Raw genomic sequence first — 25,465 nt, 5'->3', positions numbered from 1 at the left:
AAATGCAGACTAACTTGTTGCGTGTGACATTTACAGTGTATACTGGTAGACTACATTTTTGGGAGATTTGAGAACTGAAAGTACATATATTTAGCTTTTCATATTGTGAAATGATCCAGTATTCAAATATCAGTGGATACGCCCCTCACCATATATTGTTTTATGTAGAATTTACATGTATATGTTTACACGTCAAAATTGTATTTACCTGTTCCCCAAAAATATTTTACATGTAAATGTTTAACCACAGCGTAGACTAATTGTATATTTCAACTGACTTGCCTAGTTAAATAAAGGTTAAATAAAAAAAATACAAATAAATGACTGAGGATATGAGTCACACGTTGCTTTTGACATAATGGAACATTTTCTGGGGCAATGACTTTCTGGAGGGCTGTGACGTACACACTCATCCTCTCGCGAGATTTGGCGTTAGTATTCGTTCTTATAAACCCGGTTGTCTATCCTTGTCCTTTCGTTCGTCCTCAGTGCAGGATAACGAAACGTAGTTTTGGAGCAGTAGCTATATGAACTATTAAGAGTGTTATATTTACAATAAAACAGCCGCTGAGATCTTTCCAAGACAATCTAGCTTTTTTTCAAGCTTAGTTGTGAGAAGGTGATCCGAAGCATATCGAGGTAAGCAAACGAGATAGGCTCCTTTCGTTCTTAGTTCCTCGGTCAACCAGCTACTGTAGCCCGGCGTGCTAGTGGGTCTAACCGGGGCATATTCTAGCCGCTTGACTGAATGAAGATTTAGCTAGTGTTATTCATTGACATTGAAATGTAAGTAGTTATTCAAACCCGTCGGTATAGCTATGAAACTTAGTATGGAGTGGATACATCTTATTGATTTAAAAAACACAACAAATTATGACTGGGGGTGTTGTTGAATTATTCACGCACGATTGACGGGATATGCGGTTTGCGTGATTTGTCTCCTCAGATTACACGAGAATGTAGGCTAGTTTGTAAAATACTTGTATCAGGACTGCCAACATTTGAAGAAAGCTTGGAGTGAGATTTGCTATATGAATTTCATTGCCCTCTGGCACGATCCCTAGACGGGGGACTGGGGGTCCTACGGCCCTAGACGATTTTACTGTTTTAATTAAGACAATATACCTGCAATTCTATGTATTTTGACATGGTTTAGGCCTATGTCCAGGGTGCACAATTAAGTGTATTCAGGATGGTTTGAAACATTAAATGAACACTCAAAATGTGACGTTTTTGGAGTATGAAATGTAAAGTATGCAAATATTTTATTAAAAAAAATGTGTTTGTTGGTTTGACACTTTTATTCAGAAACTAATGAAATGAGAGAGGGAGACTGGAAAATGTTAGAAACGGTTGGAAGCAGGGATTGACCCTTGTTCTCAAGTGGAACGTTATAAGCAAAGGCTCTGCACAGGAAATGCTAATAATCAAATGAACATTTCCTGTGTAACCTAATCATAGATTGCAGTCTGCTTATCCATAGACTGCTTTCAAGTCAAGGACACAAACATGTTATAATTTGGTCATTTTGGGTTAACTATTTCTTTAAAATGTGTATGGAATAGCATCCTGCGTGTTGGTCACCCCTGAGCTATGTTTCCCAGGTGATGGGTGTTTGAAACGTTTTCTTGTTATAACAATTTAATTTGTCAAGATCGACCAACCTTCAAGAAAAATGTAATGCATATCAATATCCAGGTGGTTTAGGTCTACTAGCTATAATAGATCAATATCCAGGTGGTTTGGGTCTACTAGCTATAATAGATTAATATCCAGGTGGTTTAGCTCTACTAGCTATAATAGATCAATGTCCAGGTGGTTTAGGTCTACTAGCTATAATAGATCAATGTCCAGGTGGTTTGGGTCTACTAGCTATAATAGATCAATATCCAGGTGGTTTGGGTCTACTAGCTATAATAGATTAATATCCAGGTGGTTTAGCTCTACTAGCTATAATAGATCAATGTCCAGGTGGTTTAGGTCTACTAGCTATAATAGATCAATATCCAGGTGGTTTGGGTCTACTAGCTATAATGGATCAATATCCAGGTGGTTTAGGTCTACTAGCTATAATAGATCAATATCCAGGTGGTTTAGGTCTACTAGCTATAATAGATCAATATCCAGGTGGTTTGGGTCTACTAGCTATAATGGATCAATATCCAGGTGGTTTAGCTCTACTAGCTATAATGGATCAATATCCAGGTGGTTTAGCTCTACTAGCTATAATGGATCAATATCCAGGTGGTTTGGGTCTACTAGCTATAATAGATCAATATCCAGGTGGTTTGGGTCTACTAGCTATAATAGATCAATATCCAGGTGGTTTAGGTCTACTAGCTATAATAGATCAATATCCAGGTGGTTTAGGTCTACTAGCTATAATGGATCAATATCCAGGTGGTTTAGCTCTACTAGCTATAATAGATCAATATCCAGGTGGTTTGGGTCTACTAGCTATAATAGATCAATATCCAGGTGGTTTAGCTCTACTAGCTATAATAGATCAATGTCCAGGTGGTTTGGGTCTACAAGCTATAATGGATCAATATCCAGGTGGTTTGGGTCTACTAGCTATAATAGATCAATATCCAGGTGGTTTAGGTCTACTAGCTATAATAGATCAATATCCAGGTGGTTTAGGTCTACTAGCTGAAGAGCCTTGACATGGTCTTACTATACATAGATAGTATGTGTTGTCCCCATACCCTCTCTGCCTAGCATGTAAACAATAGTAAAATGTCCAATTTTTATATTTGACTCCTGGAGCATTTCAAATTCCAATGCTTATTTGTATTACTTATTCTAAACTGTTCAATGAACGGCTGCAAAAAAAATATGTAAATAAATAAATGCATAGCCTCATATCATTCATTTTCAAAGAAACACGTAGGCATGTCAGATTTCAGGTATGTGAATACTCTTGTCAGAATTGGGAATACGTGGAATACTACAGTAAGTGTGGGGTATAGCAGTATTGTGCTTGCTGTCAAGCACAGTTAATCACCCTGTATTTTAGCCCATTGTAGAGAATTGTTCCAGTGATCAGACTAAATAAAGGGGTAATAAAGTATCCTGAAGAATATATGACGTAACTCTGCCCCGTAACTCTACCCAAACTATTTTATATGTCATGTCCCCCCCCCCCCCCCCCCTTGAATCAAACGTACACTTCTGGGTTCACAATCTGTTTGACAAAATTATTTTCGGTTCCAAATCGGGTCCCCTTACCAAAACTTCCCTGCTAAAACATACTGTTGGCCTGTCACCTTTTCGTTGTCACAGCCTAAATCCCAATCACCAAACACAAGTGTGGATTGAATCAAATGTAGTACATGCTGTCAAAAGACTGCATTCTTCAATAGGGAGGGGAGTAACAGCAACTTCATTTCGTTGACCACATTGTACATCAAACTAGCGCTAACGTGCTGCTCTTTTTACAGTTTTTAATAAACTCAGTGGAGAATGATCTCTCTCTCTCAGCTCAACTGTAATCTTGAGGGGCGATTTCTTTTAAAACGCGCATCCAATCCACTTGATCCTTTACACAACTGGACCAGTCATATGCTTCAATGTGCCGCGGTTCACAGTGCTGTGGCAAGACAGTTCGATGGATAGAGATTTCGCTCATGAGTAGCTCAGTTGAAAAAAATGTAAACGCGTTGACTCTACAATGGACTATTAAAAGCAGTACTTTCCAATGCGTGAGATACGAGAGGTGTGCCGCGAGGAGGAGGGTGAAATGCGTGTCTCGCGGCCAATGAGTTGGCAGCTCTGTGTGATTTAATTATTTATTTTCCTGCTATGTGCCTGGCTACGGAATGGAGGTTAAGTTTTCCTAGACAGCCTTCCTCATTCCAGGAATAAGACACTTTTTTTTTTGTTAACGCTTTCCAGTGTCATGGTAGGAAACAATTGTATTATTTTTGCAAAACCCCAAAAAGCAAGCGTCTAGGACCTTATTCTTCCATATATATATATATAATGACTGGAAGAATAATGTATGTACGGATCAATCATTGTGAATTTGTCATTGTTGTGAGAAGCATTGTATTTATCATGTTAAGAGCAGCATGTTATTGGGTTTCACTATGTCACAGGCATATTCCTATCCCACAGACTGTACTGTTTTGACATAGCTAGGCCCTATGACCTACATTAGTTTTTCTATGTCAGGGGCTTATTCCTATCCCACAGACTGTACTGTTTTGACATAGCTAAGGCCCTATGACCTACATTAGTTTTACTATGTCAGGGGCTTATTCCTAACCCACAGACTGTACTGTTTTGACATAGCTAGGCCCTATGACCTACATTAGTTTTACTATGTCAGGGGCTTATTCCTAACCCACAGACTGTACTGTTTTGACATAGCTAGGCCCTATGACCTACATTAGTTTTACTATGTCAGGGGCTTATTCCTAACCCACAGACTGTACTGTTTTGACATAGCTAGGCCCTATGACCTACATTAGTTTCACTATGTCAGGGGCTTATTCCTATCCCACAGACTGTACTGTTTTGACATAGCTAAGGCCCTATGACCTACATTAGTTTTACTATGTCAGGGGCTTATTCCTATCCCACAGACTGTACTGTTTTGACATAGCTAGGCCCTATGACCTACATTAGTTTTACTATGTCAGGGGCTTATTCCTATCCCACAGACTGTACTGTTTTGACATAGCTAGGCCCTATGACCTACATTAGTTTTACTATGTCAGGGGCTTATTCCTATCCCACAGACTGTACTGTTTTGACATAGCTAGGCCCTATGACCTACATTAGTTTTACTATGTCAGGGGCTTATTCCTATCCCACAGACTGTACTGTTTTGACATAGCTAGGCCCTATGACCTACATTAGTTTTACTATGTCAGGGGCTTATTCCTATCCCACAGACTGTACTGTTTTGACATAGCTAGGCCCTATGACCTACATTAGTTTTACTATGTCAGGGGCTTATTCCTAACCCACAGACTGTACTGTTTTGACATAGCTAGGCCCTATGACCTACATTAGTTTTACTATGTCACAGGCATATTCCTATCCCACAGACTGTACTGTTTTGACATAGCTAGGCCCTATGACCTACATTAGTTTTACTATGTCAGGGGCTTATTCCTAACCCACAGACTGTACTGTTTTGACATAGCTAGGCCCTATGACCTACATTAGTTTTACTATGTCACAGGCATATTCCTATCCCACAGACTGTACTGTTTTGACATAGCTAGGCCCTATGACCTACATTAGTTTCACTATGTCAGGGGCTTATTCCTATCCCACAGACTGTACTGTTTTGACATAGCTAAGGCCCTATGACCTACATTAGTTTTACTATGTCAGGGGCTTATTCCTATCCCACAGACTGTACTGTTTTGACATAGCTAGGCCCTATGACCTACATTAGTTTTACTATGTCAGGGGCTTATTCCTATCCCACAGACTGTACTGTTTTGACATAGCTAAGGCCCTATGACCTACATTAGTTTTACTATGTCAGGGGCTTATTCCTATCCCACAGACTGTACTGTTTTGACATAGCTAGGCCCTATGACCTACATTAGTTTCACTATGTCAGGGGCTTATTCCTAACCCACAGACTGTACTGTTTTGACATAGCTAGGCCCTATGACCTACATTAGTTTCACTATGTCAGGGGCTTATTCCTAACCCACAGACTGTACTGTTTTGACATAGCTAGGCCCTATGACCTACATTAGTTTCACTATGTCAGGGGCTTATTCCTAACCCACAGACTGTACTGTTTTGACATAGCTAGGCCCTATGACCTACATTAGTTTTACTATGTCAGGGGCTTATTCCTAACCCACAGACTGTACTGTTTTGACATAGCTAGGCCCTATGACCTACATTAGTTTTACTATGTCAGGGGCTTATTCCTATCCCACAGACTGTACTGTTTTGACATAGCTAGGCCCTATGACCTACATTAGTTTCACTATGTCAGGGGCTTATTCCTAACCCACAGACTGTACTGTTTTGACATAGCTAGGCCCTATGACCTACATTAGTTTCACTATGTCAGGGGCTTATTCCTAACCCACAGACTGTACTGTTTTGACATAGCTAGGCCCTATGACCTACATTAGTTTCACTATGTCAGGGGCTTATTCCTAACCCACAGACTGTACTGTTTTGACATAGCTAGGCCCTATGACCTACATTAGTTTTACTATGTCAGGGGCTTATTCCTATCCCACAGACTGTACTGTTTTGACATAGCTAGGCCCTATGACCTTACGTGCTTCAGATAAGAAATGTGAATGCCTAGCCGTTCATAACGCATTACCATGTTCAACTTCTCACTCAGAGCGAAGTATAGCTTTATTGATTACAACTTGGGGGAAATTGTTTTAAATGGACAAGACTTGAATCAATGACAAAACACATGATAGGAAAAACACCCATAAAATGTCTGGTTTACAGGAGATCCCGATCTTATCTCTTTTCCCTCAGGCTTGGACAATCGTTGGAAGGATGGAGACTATAATTCGCCGCTGCCCGTTCCTGTCCCGTGTTCCCCAGGCCTTCTTCCAGCAGGCCCGGAAATCCCTGGTGGTCTATGCCCAGAAATGTCCTGTGATGATGGACCTCGCTTCCAAGCCTCTGGCCCGCTCCCTCTGTTCCTCACCGGCTTGCTTCCAGAAAGCTGATGACACGGTGACTTCAGCTCAGACATCAGCCGAGAAGGGTAGGTGATCTTGTGACGCCGTGACTTCAGCCCGAGAATGGATCTGGTCATAAACTGTAACATCATGATGTGTTACGTTAATATATGAATTATGACCCCAAGGTTTCCTCAGTTGGAAAAAATCTCTTGGGCTGTGTTTTCCCAACCTGCTCACATCACTAGGAAAAAACAGTCGTAGTATTGTGTTTGTTTTTTAAAAGGTCTGTATCTGTGTGTCGCTCTTAGTCTTCTAACCCTAGTATCTTCTGTGCTTTAGTAGCGGATGGAGGCACCACCACCACCACCAAGCTGCCTCAGAGCCACCCCCATCCCAAGCACCCCTCTGGCCAGGCCTCGGTGGCCTCCAAGTGCCCCTTCCTGGCGGCTGAGATGGGCCAGAACAGCAGTGTGGTGCGCCAGGCCAGCCTCCAGCTGCAGGAGGACGTGCAGGAGGTCCGCACCGTTCAGAAAGGTAAACGAGGGGTTAAACTACCTGGAGCTTTGTTCCTTTGTTGCAGGGGTCGGTACTTCAGAGAGTCCGCGGACAGATGTAAACATGATTTTTTTTAAATTAACATTACTAACAGATTTTAAATACATTTTGGACAAGGGATCTGTGGAATCGTTTTTTTTATTTTTTATTTTTTTTATTTTACCTTTATTTAAACAGGCAAGTCAGTTAAGAACAAATTCTTATTTTCAATGACGGCCTAGGAACAGTGGGTTAACTGCCTTGTTCAGGGGCAGAATGACAGATTTGTACCTTGTCAGCTCGGGGTTTTTGAACTTGCAACCTTCCGGTTACTAGTCCAGCGCTCTAACCACTAGGCTACCCTGCCACTAGGCTACCCTGCCACTAGGCTACCCTGCCACTAGGCTACCCTGCCACTAGGCTACCCTGCCACTAGGCTACCCTGCCACTAGGCTACCCTGCCACTAGGCTACCCTGCCGCCCAATGTAGTACAATGTCAAACTATTCATCCACAGTACTCTGTTCTTAACCCTGGGCAACAGGGAGGCTCACTGGGATATTAGTATCCACTGCAGTACTCTACCAATGTTTTAAAAAATTGGTTAACTCAATACTGATATTTTTTAATATATATTTTTTTACTTAAATGCACTGTAATTTAAGCTTTAAAACTGAAACGTTTTCTCTCTGCCTCATGGCAAAATGTGTAGAATTGCAGGAATTTAAACTGTTAAATATTCTCGCCAATTCCAAGAGGCTTTTTAAATCTTGCTTCCCAGGGCCCAAGACTTGGTTCGTCCATGTATGCTTTTTAATTTGTATTTATTTTATTTTTTATCTCGCTCGAGTTGTGTTCGGATTAAGTGGTGTCCCTGATAAAATTGATATCACAAAAAAGGGGTCCCTGGCCCCAAACATTTGGAGAACCCCTCCTTTATTGATACAGATGGAGTATAAGGGGGCTCCTGAGTGGCGCAGCGGTCTGAGGCACTGTATCTCAGTGCTAGAGGCATCACTACACCCTGGTTCAGCGGTCTGAGGCACTGCATCTCATTGCTAGAGGCGTCACTACAGACCCTGGTGAATATCTGTCAGGAGCTCTACCGGGGCAGTCCCGTTAGTTCTCTTGTATACTGCAGACAAGTTATATTTGCATAATTTAACATTTGCTTCATTCATGTGATGACCAATACAGGTTCATAACATGTGACAGACCAACACTGGTTCATAACATGTGACAGACCAACACCTCACTAGGCATCTTCTCTCTAAGCTGAGACCATGAAACAGGTCCCTTTCTCTAAACAAGGTTCTGGGCGTACTGAGAGATCGTTCAATCTGTCACTTGCGTGAACACAGAAATTGGGTTATTAACAAACATTTCCATCACAGGATGTATTTTCTAATTTCCTTCTTCTAGAAGAAAAAAAAGAAACGCACACCTATTTAGACGAGGTGCTGGCTAGCGGAGTAGAAACCTGAAAATAAAGGAGAGCCACACTCTAGGAGCTCAGATGCAAAAAATAATAATTTACCAACGTTCCTGTCTTCATCCATTGGCTGTCGAAACGTTGGTAAATTATTATTTTTTGCATCTGAGCTCCTAGAGTGTGTGGCTCTCCTTTATTTTCACGTTTCTACTCCGCTAGCCAGCACCTCGTCTAAATAGGTGGGCGGTTCTTTTTTTTTCTTCTAATTTCCTCCTTCCCCATTGGAGGACCAGCTGCCTATTAAAACATGTCTGTGTTCAGTACTTAACCTAATAGGACGTTCAGTGGAACGGAAACGGCGCTGTACTGAACGACCAGCTGAAACGGGAAGGAGTTGGTTGTGGGTTCAAATTCCACCACTGACCTTTTTTTAGTGTGATATCTTAAATACGTCACTCATTGCTTCAAGCCACACCCACCGAACGGACCAAACTTATCTGTCGGTTCAAGAACGTTTTTGGGGAGAACGTGTCGTGCCGCAAACGTCCAAGCGAACTTAACGCACCCCTTGATTCCATGTCATTACTGTTCAGCGCATAGCAATTAAGATATTACACTAATATTATATACAAATCTACGGTCCTGTCTTAACTGTTCAGCCTCATACCGGTCTCTCCAGATGTGAACCTAGCCCTATATCTCTGTCTCCTCAGATGTGACCCCAGCCCTATACCTCTGGTATAGACCTCTCTCTTTCCAGATGTGACCCCAGCCCTATACCTCTGGTATAGACCTCTGTCTCTCCAGATGTGACCCCAGCCCTATACCGCTCTGTCTCCTCAGATGTGACCCCAGCCTTATACCTCTCTGTCTCCTCAGATATGACCCCAGCCCTATACCTCTGGTATAGACCTCTGTCTCTCCAGATGTGACCCCAGCCCTATACCGCTCTGTCTCCTCAGATGTGACCCCAGCCTTATACCTCTCTGTCTCCTCAGATATGACCCCAGCCCTATACCTCTGGTATTGACCTCTCTGTCTCTCCAGATGTGACCCCAGCCCTATATCTCTGTCTCCTCAGATGTGACCCCCAGCCCTATACCTCTGTCTCCTCAGATGTGACCCCAGCCCTATACCTCTCTGTCTCCTCAGATGTGACCCCAGCCCTATACCTCTCTGTCTCTCCAGATGTGACCCCAGCCCTATACCTCTGTCACTCCAGATGTGACCCCAGCCCTATACCTCTGTCTCTCCAGATGTGACCCCAGCCCTATACCTCTCTGTCTCTCCAGATGTGACCCCAGCCCTATACCTCTCTGTCTCTCCAGATGTGACCCCAGCCCTATACCTCTGTCTCTCCAGATGTGACCCCAGCCCTATACCTCTCTGTCTCTCCAGATGTGACCCCAGCCCTATACCTCTCTGTCTCTCCAGATGTGACCCCAGCCCTATACCTCTGTCTCTCCAGATGTGACCCCAGCCCTATACCTCTCTGTCTCCTCAGATGTGACCCCAGCCCTATACCTCTCTGTCTCTCCAGATGTGACCCCAGCCCTATACCTCTCTGTCTCTCCAGATGTGACCCCAGCCCTATACCTCTGTCTCTCCAGATGTGACCCCAGCCCTATACCTCTGTCTCTCCAGATGTGACCCCAGCCCTATACCTCCCTGTCTCCTCAGATGTGACCCCAGCCCTATACCTCTCTGTCTCCTCAGATGTGACCCCAGCCCTATACCTCTCTGTCTCCTCAGATGTGACCCCAGCCCTATACCTCTCTGTCTCCTCAGATGTGACCCCAGCCCTATACCTCTCTGTCTCCTCAGATGTGACCCCAGCCCTATACCTCTCTGTCTCCTCAGATGTGACCCCAGCCCTATACCTCTCTGTCTCCTCAGATGTGACCCCAGCCCTATACCTCTCTGTCTTCCCCAGATGTGACCCCAGCCCTATACCTCTCTGTCTTCCTCAGATGTGACCCCAGCCCTATACCTCTCTGTCTTCCTCAGATGTGACCCCAGCCCTATACCTCTCTGTCTCCCCAGATGTGACCCCAGCCCAGGCTCTGGCCAGTAGTTCCTCCTCAAAGTCTGGAGGTCTTACCCGAACCGATCTGATGAAGAAGCTGCTGAATCAACGTCCAACCAGGGTGTCCCATTTACTGCAGGAGAACATGCCCAGCTGTGAGTCACATGACCAGACTATTCAAACCAAACTTTATTGTCCTTGTCGTAGAGACTCATTTTAAATGAATGAGTTCTATTTAAATGAAAAACGTTGTCATTGTGTAGCCGTGAACATACAAGGTAGAATAGAGTATACAGTCAGTTGATAAAACATTAGGAACACCTCATATTTGAGTGGCACATAAGGGCTGTCGCCTATTGTAACCGATGAGCCACGGTTATCTCCTCCTATGCTCTCTGGACATGTTCGTATTACCCAACTCACTCATGATCATCAGGTCCTAATGGCCTGGTACTCTGGGCTCTATTGTCCCCTCTCTGGGGCCCTATTGTCTCCTCTCTGGGGCCCTATTGTCTCCTCTCTGGGGCCCTATTGTCTCCTCTCTGGGGCCCTATTGTCTCCTCTCTGGGGCCCTATTGTCTCCTCTCTGGGGCCCTATTGTCTCCTCTCTGTGGCCCTATTGTGCCTTTATATACAATACATACCTCGACCGCATATTACACATAGCAGAAAAACATGTTTTAAAAAAAAAAAAATAAATTATGATTTGATGTCTATACTAAAATGAAACCTAACTATTTATATAATTACGGCCAACGTATTACATTTAACCACAGAATATAACGCCACTGTACATTTCCTCTTCCTCTGTCCTTCAACACTTCCTCCAGCACACAGAGGGTCTGACAACATTTTTTAATTAAAACATATTGGGAAAACATGTTCCCAAAGCACTTCAATTGGTTTCACTAGGCAGGGTAGCCTAGTGGTTAGAGCGTTGGACTAGTAACCGAAAGGTTGCAAGTTCAAATCCCTGAGCTGACAAGGTACAAAATCTGTCGTTCTGCCCCTGAACAGGCAGTTAACCCACTGTTCCTAGGCCGTCATTGAAAATAAGAAGAGTACTGGGTAGCTGCAGAAACAGGGTTGGAGAACCCAGGGTACACAGAGTACTGGGTAGCTGCAGAAACAGGGTTGGAGAACCCAGGGTACACAGAGTACTGGGTAGCTGAACGGGGTTGGAGAACCCAGGGTACACAGAGTACTGGGTAGCTGCAGAAACAGGGTTGGAGAACCCAGGGTACACAGAGTACTGGGTAGCTGAACGGGGTTGGAGAACCCAGGGTATACAGAGTACTGGGTAGCTGAACGGGGTTGGAGAACCCAGGGTACACAGAGTACTGGGTAGCTGAACGGGGTTGGAGAACCCAGGGTACACAGAGTACTGGGTAGCTGAACGGGGTTGGAGAACCCAGGGTACACAGAGTACTGGGTAGCTGAACGGGGTTGGAGAACCCAGGGTACACAGAGTACTGGGTAGCTGCAGGAACGAGGTTGGAGAACCCAGGGTACACAGAGTACTGGGTAGCTGCAGGAACGGGGTTGGAGAACCCAGGGTACACAGAGTACTGGGTAGCTGCAGGAACGGGGTTGGAGAACCCAGGGTACACAGCGTACTGGGTTGGAGAACCAAGGGTACACAGAGTACTGGGTAGCTGAACGGGGTTGGAGAACCCAGGGTACACAGAGTACTGGGTAGCTGCAGGAACAGGGTTGGAGAACCCAGGGTATACAGAGTACTGGGTAGCTGCAGGAACAGGGTTGGGGAGCCCAGGGTACACAGTGTACTGGGTAGAATATTATCTGTCATGCAGTGAGAGCTCCTCAAACAGGGGTTGATGTGTGGTGAAATACCCGGAGCAGCCTGAGTAAAAAGCAGGGGGGGGGGAGTGGCCTCCATTCTATAATGGAGTGCATACGGATGACTGCTTATTTCCCCCCCCCTACCCATTTTGATAATGGGCCATTCCAGATCTAAACACACTTTCCATATTAGTAAAGACGAGAATGAATTGATCGGTGAAAATATTATGTTTCCCAGCAAGAACCCCCCCCAAAAAATGGTTGCTCAAATAGAAGGGGGAACTAACAGTCACTGACAACAACCAGAACTAAACAGGAGAGGTTCTGAAAGACACTCATGGGGGATTCCACTGAAAGTTGACTAGCAACAACTGGGACCTAAAAGACACACATCCTGAGACCCACTAAATCTGCCCACTAAGAAGCAAACAAAAGAAACCCACACCGAACTTAGACAGGAAGTAAACCCATAAATGGAGCAAAAGGAAAACAGGAAAGATCAGTTAAAGGAATGTTTTTCTAGAAATAAACTAGGGAGAGTTAACAAAAGGAGTTAACCCTTCACATCTCATTAGTCAGTAACGCGTACCGACTAACGAGGTGACCAACCAGCACAGGAGTAACGCATACTGACTAACGAGGTGACCAACCAGCACATGAGTAACATACCGACTAACGAGGTGACCAACCAGCACATGAGTAACACATATTGACTAACGAGGTGACCAACCAGCACAGGAGTAACACATACTGACTAACGGGGTGACCAACCAGCACAGGAGTAACACATACTGACTAACGAGGTGACCAACCAGCACATAAGTAACACATACCGACTAACGAGGTGACCAACCAGCACAGGAGTAACACATACCGACTAACGAGGTGACCAACCAGCACAGGAGTAACACATACTGACTAACGAGGTGACCAACCAGCACAGGAGTTACACATACTGACTAACGAGGTGACCAACCAGCACAGGAGTTACACATACTGACTAACGAGGTGACCAACCAGCACAGGAGTAACACATATTGACTAACGAGGTGACCAACCAGCACAGGAGTAACACATATTGACTAACGAGGTGACCAACCAGCACATGAGTAACACATATTGACTAACGAGGTGACCAACCAGCACAGGAGTAACACATACTGACTAACGGGGTGACCAACCAGCACAGGAGTAACACATACTGACTAACGAGGTGACCAACCAGCACATAAGTAACACATACCGACTAACGAGGTGACCAACCAGCACAGGAGTAACACATACCGACTAACGAGGTGACCAACCAGCACAGGAGTAACACATACTGACTAACGAGGTGACCAACCAGCACAGGAGTTACACATACTGACTAACGAGGTGACCAACCAGCACAGGAGTTACACATACTGACTAACGAGGTGACCAACCAGCACAGGAGTTACACATACTGACTAACGAGGTGACCAACCAGCACAGGAGTTACACATACTGACTAACGAGGTGACCAACCAGCACAGGAGTTACACATACTGACTAACGAGGTGACCAACCAGCACAGGAGTTACACATACTGACTAACGAGGTGACCAACCAGCACAGGAGTTACACATACTGACTAACGAGGTGACCAACCAGCACAGGAGTAACACATATCGACTAACGAGGTGACACTAATCGCGTTAACATCCAACCTCAATATAAATGGAAAAATCCAAGCCTGTAACAGATGGGTGAAAATACTGTATGATCACTTGATGAGAACAGCTGTGCAGCCTGAGGCAAGGATCAGAGCACAAGCCTTTTTTGCGACTTTTCAAATCGTCAATAGCCTTTAGTCACATCTTACTGTCCACACAGTGCATTCAGACCCCTTGACTTTTTCCACATTTTTTACATTACAGCCTTATTCTATAATGGATTTAATTATTGTTTCTCATCGATCAACACACAATACCCCAAAATGACATCACAATACCCCAAAATGACATCACAATACCCCATAATGACATCACAATACCCCAAAATGACATCACAATACCCCATAATGACAAAGCGAAAACCGTTTTTCTAGATACATTGTTGTTGTTGTTGTTGTGCAAATGTATTAAATAAACATACCTTATGCAAATAAGGTATGTAGACCCTTTTGAGGTGACTCAATTGAGCTCAGGTTCATCCTGTTTCCATTGATTATCCTTGAGCTGTTTCTACAACTTGGAGTCCACCTGTTGTAAATTCAATTGATGGGACATGATTTGGAAAGGCACACACCTGTCTATATAAGGTCCCACAGTTGACAGTGCATGACAGAGTAAAAACTTAGCTATGAGGTCTCAAGGCTTAAAAATCCTTCTTTAACCATGTCTCCTTCCCTTCATCTACACTGATTTTAAAGTGGATTAAACAAGTGACATCAATAAGGGATCATATCTTTCACCTGTATTCACCTGGACAGTCTGTCATGGAAAGAGCAGTAGACACACACACACACACACACCAAGTATCTCCTAGCTCTGTTATTAATAAAACCCACGGTGTACATTTCTCCTATTACTTCCCAGTTTAGGTTACACACACACACACACACACACACACACACACACACACACACACACACACACACACACACACACACTATGAAACAGAATAAAACCGAAAGACTGCTCCTGTTCAAAGTGTCCTGAAAGAGGAAAGCGTTAAGCATGTTCTCTCTTGTCTCTTATTAAAACGGGACGCCTCAATGTGATCTTTCTCTAATCATGTTTGCTTCCTCTCCTCCCTGCAGTCTCTAACTTCCGCTACGATGAGTTCTTTGAGAGGAAGATTGAGGAGAAGAAGAGTGACCACACGTACCGTGTCTTTAAGACGGTTAACCGGCGAGCCACGGACTTCCCCATGGGTGACGACTACACCGATTCCCTTAGCGACAGGAGAGACGTGTCTGTGTGGTGCTCCAACGACTACCTGGGCATGAGCAGACACCCGCGGGTCGTCAACTCCATCACGTAAGTAGCCGGACAACTGGCGATGAGTTTGGTGGTTGGACGGATAGATAAATGAGGTGAACAGTGGTGATGTTTTGAGTTTGGTAGTTGGACAGATAGATAAATGAAGACACAGACGGGTGTTGCTCAGTACGACTATATAAAGGGGCTGTTTTGATTTCCCATTGAAACTGAGAATTAGCTTCTTTTTTTTCTCCCACAGATACTAGTACCTCCACAGTTTGAACTCTTTCAAAAACATTTGTTCTTGTTACCTGCTGAACACAACCATGGATAGATCAATGGGCTATATTTCTCCCTGAGAAGACGGGACAAAACTGGTAGTTTCATTAAGAACCAATTACCTATCCATTGGCCTAGATGCCCACACAGAGCTGTTAACGACCCAGGGAAGGTGTCTACCTGGTTAATCGGCCAGTTTACTATTGTTTCCTGTTTGTCTGGTGTTCTTGACAGAGAGACGTTGGGTTGTCATGGTTTCCCGAGGATTTTTGTTTTACCGTTGTTGTTGACTGTTGTTTCCAGGGAGACGTTGCGTAAGCACGGCAGTGGGGCTGGAGGAACCAGGAACATTTCTGGGACCAGTAAGTTCCACGTGGAACTGGAACAGGAACTAGCAGATCTCCACAGGAAGGACGCTGCGCTACTCTTCACTTCCTGCTTCGTAGCCAATGACTCCACCCTGTTCACCCTGGCCAAGATGATACCAGGTAAGCATATCACCTTATCTGTACTGAACTAACTCAATGTACTTACAGGGCCAGCTAAATAATAATCACCTGAACTAACAGACGTTGGCCTGCCTCTACGACCAGGTAATCCCCTCACCTCACCTGACCTGAACTAACAGACATTGGCCTGCCTCTACGACCAGGTAATCCCCTCACCTGACCTGAACTAACAGACATTGGCCTGCCTCTCGACCAGGTAATCCCCTCACCTCACCTGACCTGAACTAACAGACATTGGCCTGCCTCTACGACCAGGTAATCCCCTCACCTCACCTGACCTGAACTAACAGACATTGGCCTGCCTCTACGACCAGGTAATCCCCTCACCTCACCTGACCTGAACTAACAGACATTGGCCTGCCTCTACGACCAGGTAATCCCCTCACCTGACCTGAACTAACAGACATTGGCCTGCCTCTCGACCAGGTAATCCCCTCACCTGACCTGAACTAACAGACATTGGCCTGCCTCTCGACCAGGTAATCCCCTCACCTGACCTGAACTAACAGACATTGGCCTGCCTCTCGACCAGGTAATCCCCTCACCTGACCTGAACTAACAGACATTGGCCTGCCTCTCGACCAGGTAATCCCCTCACCTGACCTGAACTAACAGACATTGGCCTGCCTCTCGACCAGGTAATCCCCTCACCTGACCTGAACTAACAGACATTGGCCTGCCTCTCGACCAGGTAATCCCCTCACCTGACCTGAACTAACAGACATTGGCCTGCCTCTCGACCAGGTAATCCCCTCACCTGACCTGAACTAACAGACATTGGCCTGCCTCTACGACCAGGTAATCCCCTCACCTGACCTGAACTAACAGACATTGGCCTGCCTCTCGACCAGGTAATCCCCTCACCTGACCTGAACTAACAGACATTGGCCTGCCTCTCGACCAGGTAATCCCCTCACCTGACCTGAACTAACAGACATTGGCCTGCCTCTCGACCAGGTAATCCCCTCACCTGACCTGAACTAACAGACATTGGCCTGCCTCTCGACCAGGTAATCCCCTCACCTGACCTGAACTAACAGACATTGGCCTGCCTCTCGACCAGGTAATCCCCTCACCTGACCTGAACTAACAGACATTGGCCTGCCTCTCGACCAGGTAATCCCCTCACCTGACCTGAACTAACAGACATTGGCCTGCCTCTCGACCAGGTAATCCCCTCACCTGACCTGAACTAACAGACGTTGGCCTGCCTCTACGACCAGGTAATCCCCTCACCTGACCTGAACTAACAGACATTGGCCTGCCTCTCGACCAGGTAATCCCCTCACCTGACCTGAACTAACAGACATTGGCCTGCCTCTACGACCAGGTAATCCCCTCACCTGACCTGAACTAACAGACGTTGGCCTGCCTCTCGACCAGGTAATCCCCTCACCTGACCTGAACTAACAGACATTGGCCTGCCTCTACGACCAGGTAATCCCCTCACCTGACCTGAACTAACAGACATTGGCCTGCCTCTCGACCAGGTAATCCCCTCACCTGACCTGAACTAACAGACATTGGCCTGCCTCTCGACCAGGTAATCCCCTCACCTGACCTGAACTAACAGACATTGGCCTGCCTCTCGACCAGGTAATCCCCTCACCTGACCTGAACTAACAGACATTGTATTGCCAAAATAAATAGCATCCTGTGCTCAACAGTCCCTCTAGGCCAGGGGCCGGTTGAGCGGTCCCCTCTGGGCCGGTTGAGCGGTCCCCTCTGGGCCGGTTGAGCGGTCCCCTCTGGGCCGGTTGAGCGGTCCCCTCTGGGCCGGTTGAGCGGTCCCCTCTGGGCCGGTTGAGCGGTTCCCTCTGGGCCGGTTGAGCGGTCCCCTCTAGCCCCGTTGAGCGGTCCCCTCTAGCCCCGTTGAGCGGTCCCCTCTAGCCCCGTTGAGCGGTCCCCTCTAGCCCCGTTGAGCGGTCCCCTCTAGCCCCGTTGAGCAGTCTCCTCTAGACCAGGTAGTTGTGGATTCAAGCTGTTGTACTTCCTGTTCCATGTTGTGTCTCTGTGGATCATAGAGCTGAAATGTCTGTCGGCAAAGTCACCTAGGTAAAATAGGGTTAGTAATTATATCATACTGCATATTCATCTGGGTTATCAGGATCCTAAACAGGCTTTTATTATCCTTCCCAATCTCACACAATAGATTGTCAAGATGATCTCCTGAATAAACAAAAGATGGAAAATAAATTAATCTGTGCCATGGCTTTGAGGAGGGCTGCTTTGAGGAGGGCTGCTTTGAGGAGGGCTGCTTTGAGGAGGGCTGCTTTGAGGAGGGCTGCTTTGAGGAGGGCTGCTTTGAGGAGGGCTGCTTTGAGGAGGGCTGCTTTGAGGAGGGCTGCTTTGAGGAGGGCTGCTTTGAGGAGGGCTGCTTTGAGGAGGGCTGCTTTGAGGAGGGCTGCTTTGAGGAGGGCTGCTTTGAGGAGGGCTGCTTTGAGGAGGGCGGCTTTGAGGAGGGCGGCTTTGAGGAGGGCGGCTTTGAGGAGGGCGGCTTTGAGGAGGGCGGCTTTGAGGAGGGCGGCTTTGAGGAGGGCTGCTTTGAGGAGGGCTGCTTTGAGGAGGGCTGCTTTGAGGAGGGCTGCTTTGAGGAGGGCTGCTTTGAGGAGGGCTGCTTTGAGGAGGGCTGCTTTGAGGAGGGCTGCTTTGAGGAGGGCTGCTTTGAGGAGGGCTGCTTTGAGGAGGGCTGCTTTGAGGAGGGCTTTACCGCAATGTTTAAAACAATTATTTTAAAAAACAAAAGTATTTTAGTTGAATGCACTAACTGTAAATCGCTTTGGATAACTGCGTCTGCTAAATGACAAACGTGAAATGGTACTAAACAGGTGTTTTATTCCCCCTCTCTCTCTCGCTAGGCTGTGAAATATATTCTGATGCAGGGAATCATGCCTCAATGATCCAGGGCATCAGGAACAGCGGAGCCAAGAAATTCGTATTCCGTCACAATGACCCCGACCACTTGAGAGAGCTGCTACAGAAGTCAGACCCGTCCACTCCAAAGATCGTAGCCTTCGAGACGGTCCACTCCATGGATGGTGAGTGGACCTGTGTCCCATAATGCACCCTATTCCCTATGTGAAGTGCCTTAACGTGACCTGCGATGTGCAACTAAAATATCCCGTTGACGTCAGTGCTGTGATTTGAATATAACGTTTACAAGTCTGATTTGCCTGAGTCGTTCTAATCTGAATTTGTGGAGGTGACTCAGTGAAGCCTGAATCGTTCTAATCTGAATTTGTGGAGGTGACTCAGTGAAGCCTGAATCGTTCTAATCTGAATTTGTGGAGGTGACTCAGTGAAGCCTGAATCGTTCTAATCTGAATTTGTGGAGGTGACTCAGTGAAGCCTGAATCGTTCTAATCTGAATTTGTGGAGGTGACTCAGTGAAGCCTGAATCGTTCTAATCTGAATTTGTGGAGGTGACTCAGTGAAGCCTGAGTCGTTCTAATCTGAATTTGTGGAGGTGACTCAGTGAAGCCTGAATCGTTCTAATCTGAATTTGTGGAGGTGACTCAGTGAAGCCTGAGTCGTTCTAATCTGAATTTGTGGAGGTGACTCAGTGAAGCCTGAGTAGCAGGATATAACCCTCGTATTAAAATGTCCTACACGGGTTATATGATATTTGCTGTTGGTTCCTGTTGAATAAATGTGTAAATTAGGGCCGGGTCAGTACCGCCGTACTCATTAGTATCGAGTATCGTGGCAAGGAAACAAAACGCCAAGCTGATTTGTACTTCTTTAGGAAAACAGTTGGAAACAGACGTCATTATGTTGTCATCCAGTTGATTTTATTTTCCAAGCTACAGCACATTGTATTTCATACACAGCAGGTTTTTAAAGGACCAAACAGTTTGGTCTGCTTCGTGTTAGAAGTTTATGACATGGAAAAAATATTGGGATACTGGTGTCGTTCCGGCCCTAGTGTAAAACCCTCAAATTAGTTATATGATATTAACCCTTTTGTTGTTTTTTTTAAAGGTATGGTGTAACCCTACCTTTTTAAAATGCCTCATTAATGTTTTATTTTATTTTCCTCTTAAAGGGGCGGTGTGTAACCCTGCCTTTAACCCTCTAGGCAGCGTTAACCCTGCCACTGTAACCCTGCCTTTAACCCTCTAGGCAGCGTTAACCCTGCCACTGTAACCCTGCCTTTAACCCTCTAGGCAGCGTTAACCCTGCCACTGTAACCCTGCCTTTAACCCTCTAGGCAGCGTTAACCCTGCCACTGTAACCCTGCCTTTAACCCTCTAGGCAGCGTTAACCCTGCCACTGTAACCCTGCCTTTAAAATGCCTCATTAATGTTTTCTTTTCCTCTTAAAGGTGCGGTGTGTCCTCTGGATGAGTTGTGTGACGTGGCCCATGAGTTTGGAGCCATCACGTTTGTTGACGAGGTGCATGCGGTGGGGCTGTACGGCGCTAGAGGAGGAGGTATCGGGGACCGAGACGGCATCATGCACAAGATGGACATCATCTCCGGAACACTGGGTCAGTATTAAAACTAAACACTGTTGGCTCCAATGACTACTAGTTAACAGCATTTACCCCCTCCCCTCCCCCAATGACTACTAGTTAACAGCATTTACCCCCCTCCCCTCCTCCAATGACTACTAGTTAACAGCATTTTACCCCCCCCCCCCCCCCCCCCAATGACTACTAGTTAACAGCATTTTACCCCCCTCCCCCCTCTCCTCCCCAAACAGCACAATGTTTTAAAGCTTTTCTAAACCCTCCCCTGTTAGTTTTCCTGACATCTGTAGTCGAGTTTCTTCAGTCTTTTGTTGTCTGAATCCCTGAAGCGAACAAGATTTCTGGTCTCAAATACTGGAGTTTCAGATTGTCACCTAATGGGACACTGGAGAAACAGGAACTAGAATCTAGTTTCCTGTTGCTAGGAGACCACAGCCCCTGGGCGAGCTGAGAGACCAATCAGCGCACACACACACACACACTACAGCAGGCCAATCATCTGTTCAGTTCCTTTGTCTTGATAGAATAGAAGCATGTCAAGATGACCAGAATAAAACCACACAGAGAACTGCTTCACAACAACAAGACCTGTTGAATACCAAGAGGTCTAGAAAGTAGAAAGAAAGTCCTATTTTAATCTCCAACAACCAGGGATTTCCCTGCTCTAGAGGAGGAGCCTCAGTCGACCTGTTTTAATTTTATTTTTTTTATAACGGCACGTTTAACGTTGTCTTTGTTCTTCCAGGCAAGGCGTTTGGCTGTGTTGGAGGCTACATCGCCAGTACCGACGCCCTGGTGGACACGGTGCGTAGTTACGCTGCCGGCTTCATATTCACCACGTCTCTGCCTCCCATGCTGCTGGCGGGCGCCCGCGAGTCCATCCAGACCCTTAAAGGGGAGGAGGGTCGCGCCCTCCGGAGGAAACACCAGCGCAACGTCAAGCTGCTGAGACAGATGCTCATGGACTCCGGACTGCCCGTCGTCCACTGTCCCTCGCACATCATCCCTGTCAGGGTGAGAATCACTACAACTTTTATTGTCCAATGTGAATCTGAAATTTTGTCTGGAAACTTGTGAGGACATCCATTCTCATTTAGTTTCTCATTTGCTGCTACTTCACTCAATCCTGTTTTTAGAAGTCTCCCTGAGACCAACCAGAAACGTTTCCATGGTCAGATATTCCCAGGCGTTCATAAAACAACCAACCATGTGGTCTCTTGTTTTTGGATCGCCAAATTTAGCGTGAACCAAACGTGCGTTCATGTCATCTACACGGTCCCACAAAATCAACCCATTGATTTAAATGTGGTCACATGAGCGTTTTGGAATCCGCACGCGTAACATGATTTATCATAGCGTCATTCGGGGTCCTGAGTTATCCCAAAACCAGATACGACTCCTGGGTCATGTGTCTGTCAACTTGACACCCTTAGAGACGTCATGGTGTCACTGTAGACAGTATTTTTATTTGTGATTGTTAGTATGGATCGGCATGATATTGATTTAGCCTCAACGTTATTGATTTTACATATTTATAATTGACTAATTGACACACCGTTTATTAGTATTGATTGATTGACATTTCTCCTGATGATTCTTCCATTGGTTGATTGATTACTGTTTTGGACGTTGTCTACAGGTGTCTGACGCGGAGAAGAACACGGAGGTCTGTGACGTCATGATGAGCCGTTACAACATCTACGTCCAGGCCATCAACTATCCCACGGTCGCCCGGGGGGAGGAGCTTCTACGCATCGCCCCCACGCCGCACCACACCCCCCAGATGATGACTCACTTCGTCGGTAAGAGAGCCGTGTTTGGTCAAGCAAGTAAACAGGAAAGGACTGCGGTGAAGGTTTTATGTGTGTGTGTGTGTGTGTGTGTGTGTGTGTGTGTTATAAACATGGGTTGTGTTCAGTACTAAACACAAAATGGCAGAAAACGTTAAACTAAAGGTAACGGCTGTACCCAAACCCTTGTTTTTATTTTCCCGCCAAAGCGTTTCTGTTTGTAACGGTTTTGCTCTACTGAACACGACCCAGAATGACTTCTAGAGACAGGCACTATGTCACTCACACAAATGAATGTCGAGATTTAGATCTTCTAATACTTGGGGATCTTCAACATTTTTCTAGCACGAGGAGCTTGTTTTTTTATGTATTCATTTTTTCTAGCTTTCAAATCGGCACATTCTTCTCCTCTACCCTGCAACTCTTCCCTGGGTCAATGATGTACAAGAGATGTATTTTTGGTCAATAAACCTGGTAATATAGTGGGTAATAAACAACTCTTAAGGGGGCCTATAATCTTTTGTATTTTCCAGAATTCTTTTAAATAAAATAAAAAACTTTTTTTTTACACTCAATATTATGATTTTTCATAGAACATTTTCATTGTTTGAGTCCGTGTCGACTCTTAAATCGCATCAGAAGACCAATTTTGAGCCTAAAAAAAAAGAACACATTTAGGTTTGAGTGTAATTGCAAGAGGGGAATGTTGTTTTAGGCCTACTGCTGAAGCAAATGCCTTGGCCACACAACGGATACAGATAATGATGATATCTCTGACTGGCTACATACGAAGTGATATATAGACATGGCTAACTGGCTACATACGAAGTGATATATAGACATGGCTAACTGGCTACATACTGAGTGATATATAGACATGGTTAACTGGCTACATACTGAGTGATATATAGACATGGCTAACTGGCTACATACTGAGTGATATATAGACATGGCTAACTGGCTACATACTGAGTGATATATAGACATGGCTAACTGGCTACATACGGAGTGATATATATAGACATGGCTAACTGGCTACATACTGAGTGATATATAGACATGGCTAACTGGCTACATACTGAGTGATATATAGACATGGCTAACTGGCTACATACTGAGTGATATATAGACATGGCTAACTGGCTACATACGGAGTGATATATAGACATGGCTAACTGGCTACATACTGAGTGATATATAGACATGGTTAACTGGCTACATACAGAGTGATATATAGACATGGCTAACTGGCTACATACTGAGTGATATATAGACATGGTTAACTGGCTACATACTGAGTGATATATAGACATGGTTAACTGGCTACATACAGAGTGATATATAGACATGGCTAACTGGCTACATACGGAGTGATATATAGACATGGCTAACTGGCTACATACTGAGTGATATATAGACATGGCTAACTGGCTACATACAGAGTGATATATAGACATGGCTAACTGGCTACATACTGAGTGATATATATAGACATGGCTAACTGACTACATACTGAGTGATATATAGACATGGTTAACTGGCTACATACAGAGTGATATATATATAGACATGGCTAACTGGCTACATACTGAGTGATATATAGACATGGCTAACTGGCTACATACTGAGTGATATATAGACATGGCTAACTGGCTACATACTGAGTGATATATAGACATGGCTAACTGGCTACATACGGAGTGATATATAGACATGGCTAACTGGCTACATACTGAGTGATATATAGACATGGCTAACTGGCTACATACTGAGTGATATATAGACATGGCTAACTGGCTACATACGGAGTGATATATAGACATGGCTAACTGGCTACATACTGAGTGATATATAGACATGGTTAACTGGCTACATACGGAGTGATATATAGACATGGCTAACTGGCTACATACAGAGTGATATATATATAGACATGGCTAACTGGCTACATACTGAGTGATATATAGACATGGCTAACTGGCTACATACTGAGTGATATATAGACATGGCTAACTGGCTACATACTGAGTGATATATAGACATGGCTAACTGGCTACATGCTGAGTGATATATATATAGACATGGCTAACTGACTACATACGGAGTGATATATAGACATGGCTAACTGGCTACATACTGAGTGATATATAGACATGGCTAACTGGCTACATACTGAGTGATATATAGACATTAAATCAGTGTCCCCCCTGTGGGACGGTTGAGGTAATGTGTGCGCTAATGTGATTAGCATGAGGTTGTAAGTAACAAGAATGCGGTCCTTAAGAGGTTTTAAGACAATAGTGTGGGTTGGATAATGTCAATGTGACTTTGATTGATTGGATAATAGCTGGTAACTTTTATGTTTGACAGTTTGCGATGGAACACATGTAAAAAATAATAATAATAATATTGTTTTAAAATGTAAATAATAATAATGATTAGACTTATTTGACAAACTACTCATAGATGGGCTGCAAGCTACTAGTAGTCCTGTTGGAGACCCCCTTTTAAACAACAATATTTCCCCTCTACAGAGAAGCTGGTTCAGACGTGGAAGGAGTCCGGTCTACCTCTGAAGCCCCATTCTTCGGCAGAGTGTAACTTCTGCCAGCAGCCGCTGCACTTTGAGCTGATGACTGAGAGAGAACAGTCTTACTTCAGAGGCCTGAGCCACCCCATCTCAGCTCACGCGGGATGACACTACAGAATACACTCAACCCATTCCTCTCGTCTTAGTCCCAAATCACTCTTCCCTCAGCCCTACATTTTGAGGTTTCACTTGCACCTCCGCCATATGCACGACTGTCCCAAAGCTGAGGGATTAAATAATTATCGAGGGTTTTAAGGAGCTAATTAGACACTCTTGTGATAGCCACTTTGACCAAGCCTGTGTTTGGAGTTTGCGCAATTTCATACAAAAGAATGGAAAGGCGTGCCTAATTATCTACAATGTGCGTTTGTTTGTCTAATTTTCAAAGCTTGACACATGTAACAAATGGAATACCTCCCAAATTAAAAATGTAACTTATCTTGTAAAAA

The 25,465-nt window shown here is 45.0% G+C and overlaps 1 protein-coding gene across 3 annotated transcripts; it reads left to right on the top strand.

The window, feature by feature from the left end:
- The first annotated feature begins 477 nt into the window (after positions 1 to 477).
- Positions 478 to 25,465, top strand: LOC110528663 (5-aminolevulinate synthase, non-specific, mitochondrial). Of its 3 annotated transcripts, none has more exons than XR_016497461.1 (11): positions 478 to 639; positions 6,484 to 6,718; positions 6,975 to 7,169; positions 10,644 to 10,781; positions 15,215 to 15,434; positions 15,960 to 16,144; positions 19,024 to 19,367; positions 19,720 to 20,654; positions 21,382 to 21,650; positions 22,276 to 22,438; positions 24,961 to 25,465. XR_016497461.1 is itself a non-coding variant. In XM_036984284.2 (11 exons), the coding sequence occupies exons 2-11, from the start codon at positions 6,505 to 6,507 to the stop codon at positions 25,122 to 25,124; spliced, it is 1,890 nt and encodes a 629-aa protein (XP_036840179.1). In that variant the 5' UTR covers positions 478 to 639; positions 6,484 to 6,504; the 3' UTR covers positions 25,125 to 25,465. The 3 variants fall into 3 exon arrangements, 2 of the variants coding, with proteins under 2 accessions (XP_036840179.1, XP_036840178.1); XM_036984284.2 differs by having other exon boundaries at positions 6,978 to 7,169; positions 19,024 to 19,203; positions 20,490 to 20,654; XM_036984283.2 differs by having other exon boundaries at positions 19,024 to 19,203; positions 20,490 to 20,654.

This window comes from Oncorhynchus mykiss, chromosome 7, assembly GCF_057628025.1.
Source record: "Oncorhynchus mykiss isolate SJ-2025 chromosome 7, ASM5762802v1, whole genome shotgun sequence".
NCBI lineage: Eukaryota > Metazoa > Chordata > Actinopteri > Salmoniformes > Salmonidae > Oncorhynchus > Oncorhynchus mykiss.
Note: the sequence above shows the minus strand (reverse complement) of the source record. Positions and strands in the feature narration are given on the sequence as shown.

Bases quoted from the DNA above. Each gene is read 5' to 3' on its own strand.
- LOC110528663 (XM_036984283.2), top strand. From the start codon at position 6,505: ATGGAGACTATAATTCGCCGCTGCCCGTTCCTGTCCCGTGTTCCCCAG. The intron at 10,782-15,214 runs GTGAGTCACATG...TCCTCCCTGCAG, and splicing joins GCAGGAGAACATGCCCAGCT to TCTCTAACTTCCGCTACGAT. The intron at 15,435-15,959 runs GTAAGTAGCCGG...TGTTGTTTCCAG, and splicing joins CGGGTCGTCAACTCCATCAC to GGAGACGTTGCGTAAGCACG.